At 38.2% G+C, this 22,805-nt stretch overlaps 1 protein-coding gene across 1 annotated transcript in view; it reads right to left on the reverse strand.

Moving 5' to 3' along the window:
• Positions 1-22,805, reverse strand: part of IDE (insulin degrading enzyme) — a 94,851-nt gene that overhangs the window by 51,642 nt on the left and 20,404 nt on the right. Inside the window, exons 2-4 of the mRNA XM_052660662.1 lie at positions 9,282-9,466; positions 7,244-7,451; positions 4,010-4,179 (exon numbers count right to left, since the gene is read on the reverse strand). Of these exons, the coding sequence (XP_052516622.1) occupies positions 4,010-4,179; positions 7,244-7,451; positions 9,282-9,466 (563 nt within the window). The remainder of the gene's footprint in view (positions 1-4,009; positions 4,180-7,243; positions 7,452-9,281; positions 9,467-22,805) is intronic.

A 22,805-nucleotide genomic window follows, 5' to 3' on the forward strand; every position in this document is an offset into this window, starting at 1 on the left:
TCTGTCTCATGTCTAAGTTTCCAAACATTTGTGGATATGTTTCTAGGGTTCATAACCTGTTCTACTGTTATCTTCATGTATTTTTGCATCAATTTCACTACTCTAACAACTGAAGTCTTGGTACCTGGTAGAAGTAGTGTCTTCTTTGTTGTTCTTCAAAATTATCTTAGTTATTCTTGGCCCTTTACTCTTTCTTTTAATTTATAATCAGATTATAAGATTATTAAAAAGAAAAAAAAAACAACCTCAGGCTTTCAAATGGCACTACACTGATTTTAGCTAAATTCAGGGTGAAATGTATCTTGTAATATTGAGTTTACCCATCCATGAACATGGTTTATCTTCCCATTTACTCAGGCACTCTTTTATATCCATTATATATTTCTTGCTCCTCTGTTAGTGTTATTTCTAAATACCTTATAGCGATTTTTATATTTCTACAGGAAATATTTCCTGTAGTATTTTTCTAATTGATTACTATCGATACAAGAAAAGGGGTTTCCCAGGTGGCGCTAGTGGTAAAGAATTCGCCTGCTAATAATACAGGAGACTCAAGAGACCCAGGTTCAATCTGGAGGAGGCCATGGTAACCCACTCCAGTATTCCTGCCTGGAGAATCCCATGGACAGAGGAGCCTGGCAGGCTATACAGTCCACGGGGTCACAAAAGAGTCGGACACGACTGAAGCAACTGAGCATGCACCCACAATACAAGAATGCAATTTTAGCGCTTCTCTTCTCTTGACAACAGTGGTGAATGATCTTATTTTTGATGATTGATCTGAAGATCTTGAATTTTTTATGTAATCATATCATATGGAAACAATAAGTTTTCTTTCTTCCTTTCAACCTCTTACTTATCACTTGTTTTTTCCCTTGACTTCCTGTAATGACTAGTACCTATAGCAGAGCTGAACAAAAAAAGTGATTAGAAGGTATTCTTCTTTGTTTTTGTCTTTCCACAGAAATCTCTTTGAAACTTCAGAATTAATCATGATGTTTGACATAGGCTTTTATCAACTCAAAGAGTTTTTTGTTGTTTTGTTCATGAATGAGTGCTTTTTTGTTGCTTTGTTCATGAAGGTGTTTTAACAAATGCTTTTCTTGAGTCTACTGAAATGACTGCCTATCACTTTGAATTAAACTGTGGAACCCACTCGATTGTGAGGAAATAAATTTAATGTACTGAAAGATCTAAATTAAAAAAAAATATATATATATATAAAACAGAGGGTACCAGACTACATCTGAAAATATAAGATATTTGGTAAAACTTTTGTTCCAGTGGCTTACATGTGCCATGAGTAAAATGTACTATGGGTTGTATAAAGAAAAGTTTGAAAGCTACTGACCACGTTTTCAGTACATGAAAAAGTACTGTTAAGGACAAGCATTTTATTGTAAGGTTTTCTTAAAAGCACACAATGCTCGATCTTTGCTCATTTAAAAACACCTAGCTTTAAAGTATTATTAATATAAAAATAATAAACCACATTCCCCAGATGGACAAAATGGGCCACATTCATAGAATCATCTGAAGTTACTAAAAAATAATAAAAGTAAATTAAGTATGATTTCTGACCAGGTTTGTTCTGCAAGAATAACTTTAAGTAAGGGCATTTATTAGAGCTTTTATCACATTTTCAAACTTGTCTGTGACCTAACAATGGACAGAACCTCTACTCCAAAAAAGCTCAACATTAATTTATATTTCTAAAATCAACAGGCAACTTCATGTTTGCATTACTTACATCACATTTTCTGTACTTTTGTCCCAAGTCTGGCTAGCTCACCTCTCAGCTGTCTATATTACTTCATGCTTTGTTGACTAACTGCCTAGCCTTGTCACAGGTTAGGAGAACAAATATGCTCCCAAATTCCACCTCTACTTAATTGACCATTCAATGTTTTTCTTCACTTATCACTCCTGATACCTTAGGATATCTTAAGACTGTTTTGTGTTTGTGACCAGAGGCAATACTGCTCACCTTATTCACTGGATTTATTTCTGGAAGATCTGTGGCTGCTTCCTGATTATGCTGACTGTGATATATCACCAGTGAGACCATTTTAAAGGAGGCAACTCCCAAAAAAGAGTTCTAACACGTTCTGACAATAGCAGCATTGTTGGTGGAAGCACCTAACCTGCCAAAGGGACTATTTAAAGGACAACAATCATTGGATGTAGTGATTTTGAAATTTGGTTTTTAAATTCATATTCCCTTGATATACCATGTATGCTCATGTCCTCTATAAAAGCCACTTTTCAGAAAATTAATCATTACATAGACATTTTAAGGACCACAATATTCACCTTAGCAATGATACAAGGTGCCAACTGTTACAAGTCTAAAGAATACAGTATCGCTGCTTCTAACTGGAATTTTTATAGACTCCTATTTTGCTATGTTAATTCCCTGGTTGCTGCTGGATATATAAGAACGGTATTCAAACTGAAAGAAAGCTGTCTTTTTCAAAAGTCCCCAAAATAAACTTATAGGCATAAATTTAAGTACACTAAACAATCTATTTTTTATGCTATTTTATAATCCCCAAAGCAATGTTTTAAAAATCATAGCAACCTTTCATAATGATTACATCTGGTAAAGTGGGAATGGCAACAGCTGATAAAGGGCAACTTTTTATTTTTGCTTCTTTAAAACATACTTTTGTATTATTTAAATATTTTAGCTGTACTTTTTAATGAAAAACTGAATAAAGAAAAAAGGGTACAATTATAAAAAATCAGGTATCTCCAAATTTATTTTATGTGACTCCCTGTCATCCCATCTCAAATCTACTAGGATGCTGCAGCACTTTGACAGCAGGGACCTTGTGTGTCTTCTACAGTCAGGCCTGGAGCAGACGCCATGCATTTATCTATCTGTAGATAGTAGAGGCGGAGGCAATGGGAGTAGGGGATTCAATAAGCCTTGAAGTGGACGTTCTATTTATTCAGAATAAAGAGCTCTAGTATCTCCACTCCTTGACATGCTGGTTAATATCTCCTCACAACTCTTAACTGCTCTGCTCGTGAAATAGCTAGACCCCTATTTGTATGGGATGGCCAGAGGTACCCTCTAGAGGACTAAATAACTGGTTAGGCCATTGTTATTACAATTTCGAGAATATCATTTCATATATTACATTCAAAGTCCAATGCCAGAATCCCTCTGTTGTACACCTGAAAATTACATAATATTGTACATTGACTACACCTCAATTAAAAAAAAAAAATCCAATGCCAAGAGCCCAACTCTTATTGACATCCTTTTATTTGAACTACTAGCCAAAATGTTACTCATCTGTTAAAAGAATGATTACTATTTCTAAAATCTAAATTTAATTTTTTACCTTGTTATCCAATAAACTTGTTTCATATTTTGTTACTCTTCCTTCTCCTTAACCTATCACTTCTGCACAAAGCTCAAATACCTAAGCTTTAACCCTTTTTTTTTTTTAAATTTTAAAATCTTAAATTCTTACATGCGTTCCCAAACATGAACCCCCGCTTTAACCCTTTTTTTAGGTCAAATAAAGGTGTTTTCCCAAAGACCTGCCAAACAACATATACGTAGGGGTATGGTTTAAAAAATACCAGGGCAGGACTTCCCTAGGGGCCCAGGGGCTAACAATCTGCCTTGCAATGCAGGGGACACAGGTTCGACCCCTGGTCAGGGAACCAAGACCCCATGTGCCACAGAGCAACAAAGTCTCTGTGTTTCAGAGTTGACTCACCACAACTAGAGAGTCTGTTTGCTGCAACAAAAGATCCTCATGCATGATGCAACTAAGACCCGACGCTAGCAAATAAACAATTATTTTTTAAAAAAGAAAGAAAAAAAGAAAGACCAGGGAGGAACAATGATATAACAACCACTTATCAGCTCCAAACTCTAAGGAATTCTGCAATCTTCTATCCTAAACCGTAAAATACAATACTGGGCAAAAAGGCCATGGTTTAAATGAGGTTAAGGAGAACTAATGCATTAAAGCTGCTGCTGACAAACCTGTTCCAAATTTACTGAAGGGATGTTTGGGATTCCCTGTAGCTTTTTCCAGCTGAAAGAGTCTCCAGGCATCGTTCATCACATTCTTCTCATGTTCTGAATCAACTGCATTCACCTCTCTGTCTTTGCAGCTCTCATCAAACAAGGGGCACAGGAAAAACTGTGCAAATCTAAGGGTGTGAAACATAATTAACAATTTGAAAGTTGTTATTTTAAGAGTGGCCTCAGAAAAATGTTTTTAAAAATGTTTGAAACTTAGGAAATAGGAATTCTACAGAATCAGAGAAACTAAAATTGCTACGAAGAAAAAAGGAATATAAGTTCTAAGTAATATAAGAAAAAAATATTATACATATGTAAATTCAGAGAACTCTACCCTAGATATGTCATCTAATTAGTGAAAATATAAAAAGATTAACCTCTGATTTTGACAATTCCCACCTGTTGTTACCATATCACCAAGCAATTCACCAGCTGGGTATCCTAAAATTCAACTCAATTGATACCATGAGCTCTCACAGGTCCTACAAGGCTCATCCCTCCCTCTCACCCCTTCCCCTCTGTCCCTAACTTCAAACACCAACCACAGGTCCAGGTTGTCACTTGGGCTTCTGACCAAGCACTATAGATCATAGATCAGAGGCTCCCACAACCACCTCCTTGGGTGTAATTAATATTCTAGATCAGCTACAGGACTCAGAGAAAGATTTTACCTACTAGATTACTGGATTTGTTATAAAAGGATATGATTCAGGAACAGCTAGATGAAAGAGACGCGTAAGGCAAAGTATGTGGGAAGGGTATGGTGCTTTCATGCCCTCTAGGTAGGCCACCCTCCCCACATCTCCACGTGTCCACCAATCTGTAGGCTCTCCAAACTTCAACAGAATTGAGTAAATCACTGGGCACTGGTGTCTGAAATCAACCTCCACCTTGTGGACTGAAAGTTCCAACCTTCTAAATACAGGGCTGGTTCCCCTGGCACCCAACCTCTAGCCTCAAATTATCAAGGGACTTTCCCAAAGTCACTTCATTAAAATAAAATGCAACTTTATGGCTCTCAACACTAAGGAAATTCCAAGAGTTTCAGGAGCTATGGTCTAGGATAAGGGACAAAGACCAAATATATATTTTCTAATATAAATCAAAATACAACAATAAAAAGTCAGGGCAGACTTGCAAAACAGTGGGGCAGATTTATAAGATAACAGCAATCTAATCTATCTATTTAAGATTTGCAATTTGAGATGTCTATAAAAATCTCTGTTGTACATGGCTAATTCTCCAAGAAAGGAAAACGCAGCTGACAGTTCTCAGGCAATAAATATTAAATTTAGTTTTAAGTGAAATTTCACTAAGACTCAGGCATTTTAGGACAAACTAAGTGACCTATTTAAAAGGCTCTATTTGATTATTTTTCCTTAAGAACTTTATAATTAGTGAAAAAAAAAAACAGTATGAAAAACATATGACAGTAGTTTGACTAAGATATAATTATGGACTTTTATGAAATATGAAGAGAATTTTTAAAATTTAAAAGCACTGGTTTGACAAATAAAATGGCATGTAACTTTAACGTAAGTAACCTATTATATTTTTCTTGAGGTTGTTCCTTAATAGTAGTACCAAAGCTGAACTGAGATTCCTTTAGTTAATAAATTAACTCTCCTACACCAGGTTGCAATTTAAATCATGATTTCATATAGTAATTCTTAAATTTAGACCCCATCTTATAAAAACAGCATCCAGAATTCAGATAAAGCCGAGAGCAGAGACTGTCTGAATGGGACTACTATTCAGTGGGCCTAGAGACTCCTGGGTTTATAAACATCTCAGCAATTGCACCTCACACTGCAGCCATCAAAGAAGCTGTTACCGTTATTTGGTATTATTTTAAGCACATAGTGAATACAGTCCTGTGCTAAGTACTTTACACATACCAACCCAAAGGGAAACTATCTGGAGCCTATAATTAATGATATATGGAAACAGATAATTCTGGACATATAATCACTTTTACCTACCTCAATACACTCAGGCTGGGAAAAGTACCTAATAGCTACATACCATAGCTGGACAAAGCTACATAAAGGGTCACGATTCTGACACAGTTTAATCAGTACTTTTAAAAGATGCCCTACACAAGTAGCTTTTTTTTTTCACTCTGATCCAAGTAACAGACATCCTCCATCATACAGAGATCTATTATATGAACATCTGCTGAGGCATTTGTAAAGCAGGAAATTAAATTCGGTGTATGATCCCAAGGAACTCATTAATGGAAGTCTTCTGGGAATACATACAAAAGATGATTACATCTCAAAGCTGCTGCCTAAAGACTGAAACATACGCTAGAGTAAGTAAGAAACAGACTACTCTGGCCCAGTCCTATATCCTGAACCCATGCCTTTGTTCTACTGTTAATGTTCTTTGTGCTATAGAACAAATTCAAACTATTAGGCTTGGGGGGGAAAAATGACTATTAATTTGAATAAGCAATTAAAGCTGAGAATTAAAAACTGTGAAATCAAACTTCATTATAGGTCCATCAAAAACGCTGCAGAATTACACCTTCTTGGTAATACAGAGAACTATAAAAATTCACCAAGGGAAAAATTACACTTTGAACAAACAATGAATCAAATCACTGATATAATGAAAAATTAGATACTGTTAGCCGCTTAGAAAATTGACCAAGAAATTTAATTAGCCTAATGGAGGCTGCTCCAGAAAATACTTTCACGAAATATCCCCAGGGTTGAAACAGCAGGTCAAAACATTCTGTATCTACTAAATATCCTTGAGGAGTGAGGAACTAAAGGAGAACAGAATATTTAAGTTCTTGTATTCTGGAACAGAACTATGTTTGAAAAGAGATCCATGACACGAGCAGTTTATTCCTCATCATATGCTTCATATGCAATGCCAGTTGGAATGGGAAAGGCTGGTGAAAATTTTATAAGTCAAATGTAGTCCTGAAAGCTGGTTTAAAGTCATGCCATTATTTCTCCTCTACTATAAAGTAAACATATAACATCACTCATTATTTTCTGTTCATAAAACCCAGGGGTCAAAAAGTACTGGTTAAAAAACAACAACAACAAAATACTGGTTAAAATACATTGTTAAGCTATAAAGCTGTGAAGACGTTTTTGTAAAAATAATACGTATTGTTATTAACATGACAATTTAACAAAGTGAGATAGACAATTCACAGGGTATTTTCAGCATTACCTGTCTAGCGCACCTTCTAGGTGTTCATGAGAAACATCAAAATAGTAATTGGTATGCTCTCCACTAGTGAAGGCATTTGAACTTCCTGCATGCTCACTGAGAAACTGGCTGTATTCATTTTCTTTAGGGTATTTCTTTGTTCCCAAAAATAACATATGTTCACAAAAATGACTTAAGCCAGCAATATTTGGAGGATCTGACAACGAACCTGAAAGAGAACGGAAAATATATATATAATAAATCATTTGTTTATATGTTGAAAGATATCAAGGGCAAATGAATCACAGGTGATTTGGAACTTCTGTTAGCAACGGTAACTCCAACCATAATCACAGGAAGTTAAGTACCGGCTACTCTAAATGGTACAAGTTACATTCTAGCCCTAGCGCTTGACATCAGTTTGTTGTCGTTGTTCAGCTGCTCCGTTGTGTCTGACTCTTTGCGACCCTATGGACTGCAGCATGCCAGGCTCCCCTACCCCCTTCACTATCTCCTGGAGTTTGCTCAAATTCACGTCCATTGCGTCGGTGATGCTATCTAACCATCTTCTCCTCTGCTGCCCCCTCCTCCTTTTGCCTTCAATTTTCTCCAGCATCAGGGTCTTTTCTAAAGAGTTGGCTCTTTGCATCACGTAACCAAAGTATTGGAGCTTCAGCAACAGTCCTTCCAACGAATATTCAGGGTTGATTTCCTTTAGGATTGATCTCCTTGCTGTCCAAAGGACTCTCAAGAGTCTTCTCCAGCACCACAATTCAAAAGCATCAATTCTTCAGGACTCAGGCTTCTTTATGGTCCAACTCTAATATCCATACACGACTACTAGAAAAAACCAAAGCTTTGACTATCTGGACTATATGGACCTTTGTCAGCAAAGTGATATCTCTGCTTTTTAATATGCTATCTAAGTTTGTCACTGCTTTCCTATCAAGAAGCAAGTGTCTCTAAATTTCATGGCTGCAGTCATCATCCACAGTGATTCTGGAGCCCAAGAAATTAAAATCTGTCACCATCAGATTGACATCAGTTACCTGGTGACTTTCAGCAGATACTTAACCTTTCTGGACAGTAGTGTCCTCACAAATTACACTGAGAGAAAGAGCTGAATTCACTGTTTTAAAAGAGCTAGAAAATTCTAGCTTTTCTATTTTATTGAAGGAGACAATATAGGGTGGTGCTAAGAGCACAAGTTAGCAGGTCTACTAGCTGGGAAATGTTGAGCAAAATGTTTTGTTTCAGTCACTTTTTTAATATATACTTCACTTAAGAGAGTTGAGCAACTTCAAATCAGATAACAATTTGCAAGGCACACTGAATTGTGCGTGGCAATCATCATTTGTCCAACTTAGGATGGTTATTGTTTTATTTCCCCAATTCTAAAATGCCATTGAATTAAAAAAAAGTTTTTCAGAGAGGGAAAAAACTGAATGTACCCATAGATAAGAAGTAACTTGATTAAAGCAGCATTAAATGTGGGAGAAAAGTGCACACAAGAATTTAGGAAATATGCTATTCCTAGGGTATCAGGTGTACACGAAAGTAAAGGCAGTAGAACTGTTCCTGTAAAGGATGGGAACGAATCTCCGTGCTGCTAAGTCACTTCTGCTGGAAACCTAATACGACACTCCCGGTAAAGGTGTGTGTGCGTGCTTAGTCGCTCAGTTGAGTCCGACTCTTTGGGACCCCATGGACTGTAGCCCATCAGGCTCTTCTGTCCATGGGGATTCTCCAGGCAAGAATACTGAACTGGGTTGCCAAGCCTCCTCCAAGGGGATCTTCCCAACCTAGCGATCAAACCCAGGTCTTCCGCGTTGTAGGTGGATTCTTTACCATGTGAGCCACCAAGGAAGCCTGGTAAAGGTAGGGTGATTTAACACAGACAACTGTAGATTACCAACAGCTGTACAGGGCTACTGTACCCAGTAACATACATCAAACTGGTAACTGCCAGGTCTCCATCGCATAAATATGGAGAGTCCAAATAACTAAACATTAGGTCAATGAAGCTGAACAAAGCTTAGTTCACAATTTTAGATTGTACCTATGTGTACATCAAGTGCTGCTGATGATTTATCTGTTGTTGGATCACTGACAAGAAGTACTTTGATCCCATTGGCCAGCTCAAGTCCGCGGTATTCTCGCTTGTCTTCAGGAGATTTGATGATATGATTTCCTATTCTCTTGATTGCTGGATTATTCATTTTGCTGTAAGTCTTTTTTTGGAAACTGAAAAGAAAAAAACTGATTAATTGTTGGACTGTGGTTTCTTTTTGTTTTAATGATCAAGGAGTAACAAGCAAACCCATATATTATCAGAGTAAAAAATGTGTACAACGAAGTGCAACTGACATACAATACTAGTTTCAGGTGCACAACAGTGATCCATTACAAACTGATCACACAATAAGTCTAGTTACCATCTGCCACAAGACCAAGTTCTTCAAATATTACTAACTATATTCCATACATTCCCATTGACTTATTTATGAGTGGAAATTTATACCTCTTAATCACCTTCACCAATTTTGCCCAACTCCCTCTTCATTCTTCCCGCTAGAAACCAAGGATTTTCCCTCTGCATCCATGAGTCTGTTTTGTTTGTTCACTTGATTTTAGATTCCACATATAAATGAAATCATATGGTATCTGTCTTTCTCTGGCTTATTTCACTTAGCATAACACCCCTGTAGGTCCATCCATGCTGTACACACCTCACACACACATATACACACAGGAATATCACTCAGCCATGAAAAATAATGAAACCTTGCCATGTGCCATTCATCCGCCAAACACTTAGGTTACTTCCATATCTTAGTTACTACAAATAATGCCACAACGAACACAGGACTGCCAATACTTTCCGAATCAGTGTTCTCACACTCTTTAGATAAATACCCAGAATTTGCTAGACTGCATGGTAGTTCTACTTTTAATTGTTGGAGAAACTTCCATGCTGCTCTCCGTAGTGCTTGCTCCAATTTATAGCCCACCCAAGGATGCCCTTTTCTCCACATCTTCACCAACATTTGTTTGTTGTTTTTTGCTTACATTTCTTTGTACCTGTCTTGTGATGACTGGCACTTCTTACTTACATTGATTCATTAGTATTTCTTATTTCATGGTTTCACATCTCAAGATTCAGTTATAAATTCACATTCCAAAAGTTACACTAAGATCCAAATATAAAATGAATAATTCTAGCTTTCAATGCAGAAAAAAAAAGTTGGAATTGCTTTTTTAACTTAGAGTAACAGTGGTTCTTATTTTCTCTATACAGTACTGGACAATGGGCTTCCCAGGTGGTGCTAGTGGTAACGTACTTGCCTGCCACTGCAGGAGACTAAGAGACTTGGGTTCAATCCCTGGGTCGGGAAGATCCCCTGGAGAAGGGAATGGCAACCCACTCCAGTATTCTTGCCTGGAGAATCCCATAGAGAGGAGCCCAGTGGGCTAGTCTACAGGGTTGCAAAGAGTTAGACACGACTGAAGCAACTCAGCACGCACACTGTAAATTACACAAAAGCAAAACCACTTGTAGAGGATACAAGCACGTGACAGTGTGAACCAGACCTGTGAACTTACGTGACTGTATATGCGAACGCACGTTCACATCTTAGAAAGTTGGAAACTTAACTAAAGGTTCGCATGTAGGGGACTTATTGTAATGTCTTTTTTTGTCTTTTGTAACAGTCTTTGTTTCAAAACCTATTTTGTCTACTGTAAGTTTTGCTAATCCAGCTTTCTTACATTTCTCTTTGCATAAAATCTCTTTCCATCCCTTCACTTCCAGTCTGTGTGTGTAAATCTGAAGTCTCTTGCAGGAAGCATATAAATGGGGTCTTTTTTTATATCCACTTAGCCATCCTATGTCTTTTGATTAGAGCATTTAGTTCATTTACATTTAAAGTAATTATTTTTAGCAACATACTTATTGACATTTTGTTAACTGTTTTCTGGTTGTTTTTGCAATTCTTCTCTGTGCCTTTCTTACCCTCATATTCCTTTCCCTTGTGATTTGATGACTTTCTTTAGGGTTATGTTTGTATTCCTTTATTTTTTGTGTATCTATTATACTATACGTTTTTGTTTGTGGCTACCATGGGGTTCAGTTTGGTTCAGTTGTAGCATATAACAAATCTGAAAATCTGCCTTGCTAGTCCTCAGGTCATTCTCAAAGACAGCTGTTCCACATACAGCTGCAGCTTTGGTGTGTCCATGGGAGGAGGTGTGCTCAAGATCTTCCTACTCTGCCACCTGATCCAGACTCTAGAGGAGACTTTTTATAGCCTATCTATAGAGTATAATCATTCCTCTCCTCTGTCTTAACCATCATTCTTTCAGACAAATGATAAAAGTATTGCTTTTGTGGAGCCATATTTGTATCTAGAACACATCAATAGGGATTTGTGACCGGACTGGGCCATAAGTTGATAACTGTGCTGACCTAGAAGAGTTTTAAAATACCAATAACTGCTTTCCAACATGCTTCAGGGGTATCTACGAGAGTAAGTGAGGTGATAAACTGAGAAAGTATTATTATTGGGTCAACCAAAACACTGCTCAAAATTATGATATTCAGAGACAGGGTAGATCTGGAACTCACGGGTCTGATATTCACTTGCTCAGAACCTAGGGAGCAACATCACTGAGGGAAAAATCCTCTGAAGGCCTAATAAAAAGAAGAGACCTGGGCTGTCTTATGAAGGCAGCAAAAATAAACACACAAAAACAAACAAACGAAAAGCTGGAAGGACCCCAAGAAACTTCTGTAATCTGGTGAAGAGTTGCATGCCACAGTGGGAACAGTTCAACGATCGTAACAGACATGTTAGGTCACTTCTCTTACAAAGAACTTCCCTTTCACTGCTAGTCCTCTCCTTTCTTCCAGAGGAAGGCTGGAGTTAGTGATGGGAAGGGACCCATCCCTTCATCGCACCCATAAGTTCGTATGAGTGCAGTGAAGGGGTTTTCCAAATGTGCAATATGTATGTTTTTGAGACTAAGAATAAACACTATTTTTGTCTATGCTGGGGACTGCGTAAGAGACTAAAATTGAGCAGGTCAAAATACAAATCAGGTGAAGCAAAAAAACTTTCCAAAACTACAGAGGAAAAAAATGATCCTGTGCTAACACATTTGCTTTTCACCTGGAACACAAAAGAAATAGATCTAACTGCCCCTTAACAACTGACAAGACATCCAGATTTAAAGGTAAATCAGGACTTCCCTGTTTGTCCAGTGGTTAAGAATTCACCTGCTAATGTAAGGGACTTGGGTTCGATCCCTGGTCCGAGAAGATCCCACATGCCTTGGGGCAGCTAAGCCTGTGTGCCACAACTACTGAGCCCATGCTCTATAGACTGTGCTCCACGACAAGGGAACCCCGGCTAGAGGGTCGCCCCCACTCTCTGCAACTAGGGAAATCCTGCTCATGGCACCAAAGAACCTGTGAGCCACAACATGACCCAGCACAGCCAAAACTAAATTAAAAAAATAAAATTTCTAAAAAAAATAATAAAGGTAAAGCAAAGAGGACATAAGCAGGCATGCAACTAATTTTGGATAAATTTTTTTTTTTTTTTTTTGCGTTAGAAATCTCTGGAGATTAAGGAAGGGAAAATCCAGTTTGCTTTTATCAGAAAATCTTTCTCTATGAAATCATCAGTAACTAGTCTTCTGGGTAACAACTGATAAACCAAAGAGGTTCACTCTTATTAACAATGTCCCCTAACCTATGGTATAGTGCAGGGAAATATACTTAGTGCTTCGTAACAACCTATATGGGAAAAGGATCTGGAAAAGAATAGAAATATGTATAACTGAATCACTGCTGTATACCTGAAACTAACACAACACTGCAAATCAACTATACTCCAACATAAAAAAATTTAAAAGTCCCCTAGATCTTCTGTTTGGAATTCTGGAGCTCAATACTATACATCACCAGCTCAGTTCAGTTCAGTCACTCAGTCATGTCTTTGCAACCCCATGGATTCCAGCACGCCAGGCTTTCCTGTCCACCACCAATTCCCAGAGCCTACTCAAACTCATGTCCATCGTGTGGTGATGCCATCCACCATCTCATTCTCTGTCGTCCCCTTCTCCTCCCACCTTAAATCTTTCCCAGCATCAGGGTCTTTTCCAATGAGTCAGTTCTTCGCATGAGGTGGCCAAAGTATTGGAGTTTCAGCTTCAGCATCAGTCTTTCCAATGAATATTTAGGACTGATTTCCTTTAGGATCGACAGGTTGGACCTCCTTGCAGTCCAAAGGACTCTCAAGAGTCTTCTCCAACACCACAGTTCAAAAGCGTCAATTCTTTGGCGCTCAGCTTTCTTCACATTCCAACTCTCACATCCATACATGACTACCGGAAAAACCATAGCTTTGACTAGATGAACCTTTGTTGGCAAAGTAATGTCTCTGCTTTTGCACATGTTGTCTAGGTTGGTCATAGCTTTTGTTCCAAGGAGAAAGCCTGTTTTAATTTCATAGCTGCAGTCAGCATCTGCAGTGATTTTGGAGGGCCCCCAAAATAAAGTCTGTCACTGTTTTCATTGTTTCCCCATCTACTTGCCATGAAGTGATGGGACTGGATGCCATGATTTTAGTTTTCTGAATGTGGAGTTTTAAGCCAACTTTTTCACTCTCCTCTTTCACTTTATATATTAAAATATAATACTTATTAATACTCAGCCATTAAAAACAATACATGTGAATCAATTCTAATGAGGTGGATGAAACTGGTGCCTATTATACAGAATGAAGTAAGCCAGAAAGAAAAACACCAATACAGTATACTAATGCATATATATGGAATTTAGAAAGAAGGGAAAGATAACCCTGTATGCAAGACAGCAAAAGAGACACAGATGTATTGAACAGCCTTCTGGACTCTGTGTGAGAGGGTGAGGGCAGGATGATATGGGAGAATGGCATTGAAACATGTATATTATCATATGTGAAACGAATCACCAGTCCAGGTTTGATGCATGATACAGGGTGCTCAGGGCTGGTGCACTGGGATGACCTAGAGGGATGGGATGGGAAGGGAAGTGGGAAGGGGGTTCAGGATGGGGAACACATGTACACTCATAGCAGATTCAAGTCAATGTATGGCAAAACCAATACAATATTGTAAAGTAAAATTAATTAATTAAAAAAATATATAATACTGATTTTTTTTAAAGTACTTTATCGTATTAATAATCTTGCAGTATTTTACAGTACAAAGTAGTTTCTTTAAAAACAAAACAGAAAATATAATATGAACATTTTGGAGTCATAAGGCCACCATGAAAAATTCAAAAGCAATTTGGAAGTGAAAAGGCATATTATATATGTAATATATTATATAATATGTTACTATTATATATATTATATGATATATATTGTATATTATATATCACATATATTATATAATATTAACATATTATATATTACATATGTTATATAATATTAAAAAGCTCCTTTCTATTTCATTAGTCATAAGCTACTTAAGTTCAATATCAAAGACAAATTAAAATGTCTAAATGTAAAGTCTTTAAAAATGGTGTTGTGTTGTTAAAAAAAATTCTCAGGGTAAAAAAAAATGTTCTATCTAAAGCCTCCAAAGAGGGTCACAACAATAATAACCCTGGTTAAGGTGTTTCCCAAAAGACAATCTATTTGGACTGCAGCAAATACCTCTGGTTCACAGCTGGCTTCAAAAACTTCAATTTGGGTTCAACATACATTACAACTTCAAAAATGAGTTCCAACCTAGCAGCAACATTAAGATTAAATAAGCCATGAGGCAACCTCCATTAAGACCCCCAGCCAAAAGGACAGCATTAAAAGGCAACAGTAAAAAATGCTCCACATGCTCCTTCCTATAAAGCTCCACGGCTGGAATTCCAGGAGCAAAAACCAAAGGCTCTTCATTTCAGTTTCACTGCCACGGCTTATACCCAAATCCCTCTCCTGCGCTTGTCCCAGCTAGTTAGGTTTAGGGGAACGAAGGGTCACAAATGATCAAAATGCAATGATGAGGATGATAAATAAGCTCTAAAACTTCTGTTCAATCTGCAACCACGGTTAGGAAATGAAATACAGATCACTGTGGTAGGAAAAATTGTCTTATCCTGTGGGAGGTAAAAATTTCATCATAATTAAGATGCCCACACTCAACTATATGCTACATTCTGTACTTTTCTCAGGGTTTAATTTCTCTTGTCCAGATTTTCATTTTGTTAGAGGTGGAAAAAAGTGATCAGAGTCCATCACAGGCACATATATAACTCATTTGGACACTGAAACTATGCCTGTTTAATACTCCTGGTGTGGAAGAGGTGGATTTTTTCTGTAAATCAAAAATAAAATTAATCCAACTACTTTTCAACATCCATACATGAGATCAACAGAGCTATAAATTTCTAAGCTGGCAATGCTCCCAAGTCAAATATCTGGCTTATTGAGGAAGTTACACTCAAAAGAAACAGTAAGGAATGTTTTCAAACGCCCCATCCCCAGCAATCCATATTCAATCGACACAATCTGCCTTTTACCTATAGCATTTCTATCAATATGTCTTACAATAATTTGATTCTCACCTTCTGGAGAACTAAAGGAAATGATCAGGAACTCCTCCTCTGATGATGAATTCCTCAACAGCTTGCCTGTCTCTGTATTTATACTCAGGAGATCACATGTCTACCCATTTCAGCTCCCTCATTAGCATCTGTTTATTGCAAATGTTCTCCAATATGCATCAAACAAAGAGCAAACAAGCAAGTATCGACATTTAGATGACAAGCTAGTGCTAACTCAAATGCTTGTCCAGACATCTATTTGATATTTTTAACCTGTCAAAGTCAAAATCTTGGGAGTAGTAAAATTACCTTCAATTTTAGAGACATTGTCTTACAACTTCATAATAAGGCACAGAATTGTCAGTGTTTTACATTCTGATAAACTGGAGATGGACAGATGTTTAATAATTAAGCATATCCAGCAATTCTGTTCAGAATTTAAAACAATGACTAAAACTACAGATGGTAAAAGCTGGAAAAGCCATTAGGTGTTGTCTAGTTTTCTGTAGTTCTTGAACTGGCAGCACGAGCTCTTCTTGAGCGCTTGTTAAAATGCAAAATTTTGGAAACCACCAGAGACCTACTGAGCCAGAATCTGCATTTTAACAAGATAACAAGGTGAGCTACTTGTAAGGAAATTGAAGATCACTTGTCCAAGATCATAGGGCAAAAAGTTACAATTAGGACTTGGCTCTTAGCTCCCAGTCCTCTCCCACCTCAGTGTCCTGACGTCCAAACAGTTAAGGTCCAGACATCACACCATGTATGCTGGCTATAAAGATGATACCAGAGCCCTTGCTCTAAAGGAACCCGACTTATGATAAAGATGAAAACAAGTCATTATTTTTTTAGTGTGGACTAAGTTACCCCCGGGCACTTATGGGAATAATAAAAGGGGCATCTAACCCTTTCTAGGATGGAAGACAGGAAAGAGAGCAGGTGAGTAGAAGCACGCCAAAGACGAGGAACAGAATACTTGAGCAAAAGAATGGTGCTGAAGAAAAAATGTGAGGCGTTCAACAACTGTTGATGTTAACAGAACTATAACCAGGACTTCCATTGCAAGATCACGGACTATTACTTGGTCCTAAATTGCATGAATAAATTGCAAAAAATAAATTCCCAAATATAATAGATCAATTAAAATCCCTATACCAAAAGAAAAACTTTTATGCAAATAATCTTTTATTCAGATGACCCTTTAAAGTCTTTTCTCTCCTATCTCTATGTGTTTCACAGCCAATTTAATAGAAGATTGAGAAATTTCACTTTGCTGTTTGCTCCCTACCCAGTCCCATAGACCCAGACATATTTAAAATTAGACCTGATCCATTTCTAACTTCTAAATGGATGACCTATAAACCTGAACAGGTAAATGATTGGGCTAATAGATTATAAATCAAAACCTCCCTTCTGTGGAATCCATCCACCCACTCCCAAAACCATAGGCGGAAATGAAGCTTACCTTTGGCTCTCCTGAATGTGGAGGAGGTGCCCAGAGAGAAAATGTCTGGAATCAGAACCATCCCACAAACACCCTTTCTTGCTCATTCAAGGCAGAGGTTAGTAAGACAGAATTTCAAGCCAGTAGTGGTATGAGTCTTTGATGTCTCACTATAAGACCACATACCCCCCAAACACTATTCATGTTACTTGATCTAAAAAACGTCCATGGCTCTTCAGTTACAGGACCAGTGTATTTCACTTCATGCATCAGAGAGATCATAAACCTGGGTATAAACTAAAATCCTGTCAATGAATCTTCAGTTTTGTTCAGTTCAGTTGCTCAGTAGGGTCTGACTCTTTGCGACCCCATGAACTGTAGCACTCCAGGCTTCCTTGTCCATCACCAGCTCCCAGTGCTTACTCAAACTCATGTCCATTGAGTTGGTGGTGCCATCCAACCATCTCATCCTCTGTCATCCCCTTCTCCTCCCGCCTTCAATCTTTCCCAGCATCACGGTCTTTTCCAGTGAGTCAGCTCTTCGCATCAGGTGGCCAAAGTACTGGAGCTTCATTCAGCATGAGCATCAGTCCTTCCAGTGAACATTCAGGGTTGATTTCCTTTAGGATTGACTGGTTTGATCTCCTTGCAGTCCAAGGGACTCTCAAGAGTCTTCTCCAGCACCACAATTTGAAAGCATCAATTCTTCAGCGCTCAGCCTTCTGTATGGTTCAACTCTTACATCTGTACATGACTACTAGAAAACGACTATATGGACCTTTGTCAGCAAAGTGATGTCTCTGCTTTTTAATACATGGTGTTTAGGTTTGTCATACCTTTCCTTACAAGGAGCAAGTTTTGGTACATACATATCAATGGTTGTTCATTCCAGTAGTGACAAGCTTGGCTATGAACAATTAATAGAGAGTTTATGAAGGTTTAAGCAAATGAACAAAACCTCCATTTTATGCCTCTTGCCACAGTGAACTACAGGTTTCTTACAGTTGTAGTTTGCAGACCAACGGTGTTACAAGTATCCTTCTTTCAACAGGTAGCTTTCACGTTGTTAGAAAATGTGAGATAGATGCCACTGTACAAAACTAACCCTAACAACTACTTGCATTTTGAAAGTTATATGCTTTATAAACTGCTCACTGAATCTTTCCATTCTCCCTAAGTGGCAGGTCACAGCAGCTGTCCATCGCTTCGATCCCAGATGAGGAAACAAAAGCTCAGTGATTAAGTGACTTGCCCAAGGGGATTCACACAATTGATTTGTGGCAAAGCTGGAAGCATGGGAAGGGGAGGAGCAGAAGGTGATGCTTAAGGAAATCCTAAGGAGTTTTCTTCCCCAGCTCCCAGTTACCACCCACTCAGCCCCTCCCTGACCCCATTCTCCTCCCTTAAAATCCAAATAATAAAACAAGGAAATAAAAATTAAAACAGATCAAAATAATGCTTTAAGGAAAATTTTCAGTTTTTCACTCATTACTCCCTGTATAAAACAGAGATAGGTAGTGGTGGGAGCCAGAAAGAATGTTTCTAATCTGTCAAAGTGGTCTCTGGGCTGAGAACCATGTTATCTACTTTGCTAATTAAAAATAAAATGGAAGATGTATGGTAGGCTTAAATGTACAGCAGGTTTAAAGAGAGCTGTCTCTCTGTACAGAACTGTCTCGTGGATGAAAGGGAATATGAAAATAATATTACAGTAGATGTGGTAAGGTTATGGGTAACTTATTTTTCAGAAGCATACATTCAGCCATGGGAATAGGGGGAAAAAAGGAGAAAACCATGTAACCATCTTGGTAGAGGCAGCCAAGCCTCTACCAAGCCATTCATGTATTTTTTTAAAACGTCAGCAAACTAGAAACAGAAGATAATCCCTTCATCTAAAAAAAAAAAAAAAATCAATGAAAACTACAGCAATTATCATACTCAATGGTGAAATAATGTATTCATTTTCCATCCCTACAATAAGATGCCACTATCACCTCATCTATTAAACACGGTACCGGTAATTATGACCAGTCTGATAATGCAAGGGGGGGAAAAAAGGATGAGAAAGGAAGGGGCAAAAAAGCTAACATTACAGGCGACCTGGTTGACCACACAGAAAATCCCAAGAACCTACTGACAATTTCCATTTCTGGGTAGGATAATATAGGTCACGGCGAACTGATTCAGCTTCAGTAACTAGAAAAGGCCACAAAAACTACAAAATCATGTTTCCAAAGATGCTGGAGAGTTGCGGAAGCAGTGAGGATTGGCTAAACTGCAGTTCCAGAGGGGATGGCCCTCTGAGGTAAGCATAGCATCCTCGCTTGCTTTCTTCTCTGGAGGTATCTGCTAATTCTGAGAACAGTCTAAAGATCATGCTTGACTCAAGAAGGACTCTACTTGGGGAAGAGAAACAAACGACGCTCTGGGACGTGCGTGAGCTTGGTTTGACAGGTTAAAGCCTGAAGATGCCTCAAATTCACAGCTGATTTTTGCCAGAGGAAATTTTCTAAGATAACACTACATACCAACTAGACTGGCTAAAATGAGTTAAAAAATACCACTGACAGAGAAGTCAGAGGGTAACCCAAACTCTCATACACTACCAGTGGGGATGCAAATGGCACAACCATTTTCAAAGAATGGTGTAGTATATACTGACAATATGGCCTAACAATTCATATATTCGATATATGCCCCCAAAGAAATGCATTTATATGTTCCTGGCAATGCTATCTATAAGAGTCAAAACTAGAAAAGATCAAATGTCCATCAGCGATGAACAGATAAACTGTGGTATGTTCACACAACAGCATACAACAACGAAAACGAACAATCTAGAATGAAGAACAAAAAAATAAGAGTGAATCTCACTAATGTAAGGTTGGGCTTCCCTGATGGCAGAGTGGTAAAGAATCCACCTGCCAAGGCAGGAGACACAGGAGACATGGATTCTATTCCTGGGTTGGGAATACCCTCTGGAGAAGCAAATGGTAACCTACTCCAGTATTCTTGCCTGGAAAATCCCACGGACAGAGGAGCCTGGCAGGTTGCATACAGTCCACGGGGTTGTAAAGAGTCAGAGACGCCTGAGCAACTAGCACACAATGCAAGGCTGAGTGAATTAAGTTAGATGCTACAGAGTAAATACTTTTTTCTCCCACTTAAAGTGCAAGAAGTAAAATCAAGCTATGCCTTTATGTCAGGATGGTGGCTGCCCTTGAGGGTAAGGGATAGTGAATAGAAGGAAAAATGAGCGGGGCTTCAGAGATGCTGTTCATGTTGGTTATACAGGTATATTCAGTTTGTTAAAATTCACCAAGCTGAACATGTATGATATATTTCAATTGAAAGCTAAAATAGAGTTTTTTTTAAAATATCATAAAACAGTAAAATAAAAGAGAAGGGAGATACATGAATCATTGAGGCTGGAAAGATCACCAAAAGTCATCTTGGAAATACTACCACTTGAGACTGAGAAGTAGCTATCCATATCGAACAGGTGCTTGCTAAACTGAGAAGGCTCATAAGAAATAATAGTTCAATTAATATAATAATTACCTAAACCTTCTCAGGTGTGTCCTGAGACAATTATTTCTGCTGATGTCATCTAGGCCACAACTAGGAGATCCAGGTAAAGCACAACATCAGTTAACAGAGTCAACAATAAAATACACTAAATTTTTTCACAAATTCTTACTCACTATGTCTGCTTTGAAAGCTAGCTTTTGGTAATTACTTTAGACCCCAGAGAAGATTTAAAAATAAAAATTTGACACTCCCAATAATGAATAGTGACAAGCAATAAGTGCAATCCAAATAAAAGCAAAATGATTACACTTTGAATAAATAAATTCTCTTATCAATAATTTTCAACATTTATACTGAACAACAACTTCGAATGCTGGATTTCAAGTAGACGGGTTCTTTAATTTAAAACAAACAGAAAAGGATACTGTATAAAGCAAATATTTCTTCAAACTCAGAATTAATTTTACATATGGATTCTCCTCCTCCATGATCTCAGAAAAGCAAGGACAGCTCAGAGATCCCTACATGTTCTCTAAAGATTAATTCAGATCAGTCTAGGAAGAGTTATAATCTGTAACTAACTAATTCTCTCAAGACAGCCCTCCGAGGAAAGCAAACTACAAACACTCACATGCTACACAGAGTGGTGTATCTCATGGGGACTCAGCTCCAAGATGTACACCCTGAATCTGACAGAAAGACAGCCCTGCCTTCTTCAGATAATGCTGGTTCAGAAAGCTTCTCCTGGCCTCTGCCTCTGTATGATTCTCTATGCTTAATACTGACTTAGTGACCACTTCCAGACAGTGTTCAGTAATACCCTCACCTTTACCAAATGACCTCTTTGCTGCTCAGATCCTGGATCCGACTGAACTCTTGGTCAAACAGGGCTTCGGGGCCTCATCTGGTACTGCCAGTCAAGAGTCATGTGAAATGTTCATGTGGGTGCACTAACTTGACAGAGGTCCCTAAAGCTGCATCAGCCTTGGACACCCCTTAGAGCTTTTCTCCTGTACAACAGATAAAAACAAACTACTCTCAGGCAGTGTCTGGTACATAGTAGACACCCAAAATGATAACCTTATAATCACCATTATTGTGTTCCTAGGGTGGTAAGAAGCAAACAGACCACCATGTTATTATTAACATTCTTAACAGATGTTCATGCAAATTCCAGTTGTATATTGTCATCTCCCTGACAGCCCGGTAAGAGGATGTCACTTTATAAGACCACCAGAAAAACAGGTAAATAATTATCCCTTTATAATCACTATAGGCGAGCCACTGTTTATAATCAGTGGTTCTCAACAGAACCACTTGCTCACCAAGGAGACATTCAGCAATGTGTCATAACTGAACTGTCACAATGGAAGGGTGCAACTGGCAACTAGTGAACAGAGGCCAGGGATGCTGCTAAGTATTCTACAATGTACAGGATAATGCTCATGCCCAGATTATCCCGCCCCAAATGTCAATAGTGCTAAGGATGAAAGACCCAAGTTTACAGTTCTGACTTGATCATCCAGAAACAATGTGTAACTGCAACCAATTTAATCCACTTAAAACCAGGAGACAACCTCATCAAAACACAAAAAACTCTATGCATTAAACTCTCACATGTTTATTTTTCAAGGTCTAAATCAGAAAGGGCTTAAATGAAGAGAGGGGGTAAAAACTGATTATGAAGGAGAAAGAGAGAAGTCTGTAGAAGCCCTGTCCTTGAGTGAGCAATCCAGTGTACAAGTAATTCAGTTCAGTTCAGTCACTCAGTTGTTTCTAACTCTTTGCGACCCCATGGACTGCAGCACGCCAGGCTTCCCTGTCCATCACCAACTCCCGGAGCTTGCTTAAACTCATGTCCATCGAGTCGGTGATGCCATCCAACCATCTCATCCTCTATCATCCCTTTCTCCTCTCACCTTCAATCTTTCTCAGCATCAGGGTCTTTTCCAATGAGTCAGTTCTTCACATCAGGTGACCAAAGTACTAGAGTTTCAGCTTCAACATCAGTCCTTCCA

This window comes from Budorcas taxicolor, chromosome 23 (assembly GCF_023091745.1).
Source record: "Budorcas taxicolor isolate Tak-1 chromosome 23, Takin1.1, whole genome shotgun sequence".
Taxonomy (NCBI): domain Eukaryota; kingdom Metazoa; phylum Chordata; class Mammalia; order Artiodactyla; family Bovidae; genus Budorcas; species Budorcas taxicolor.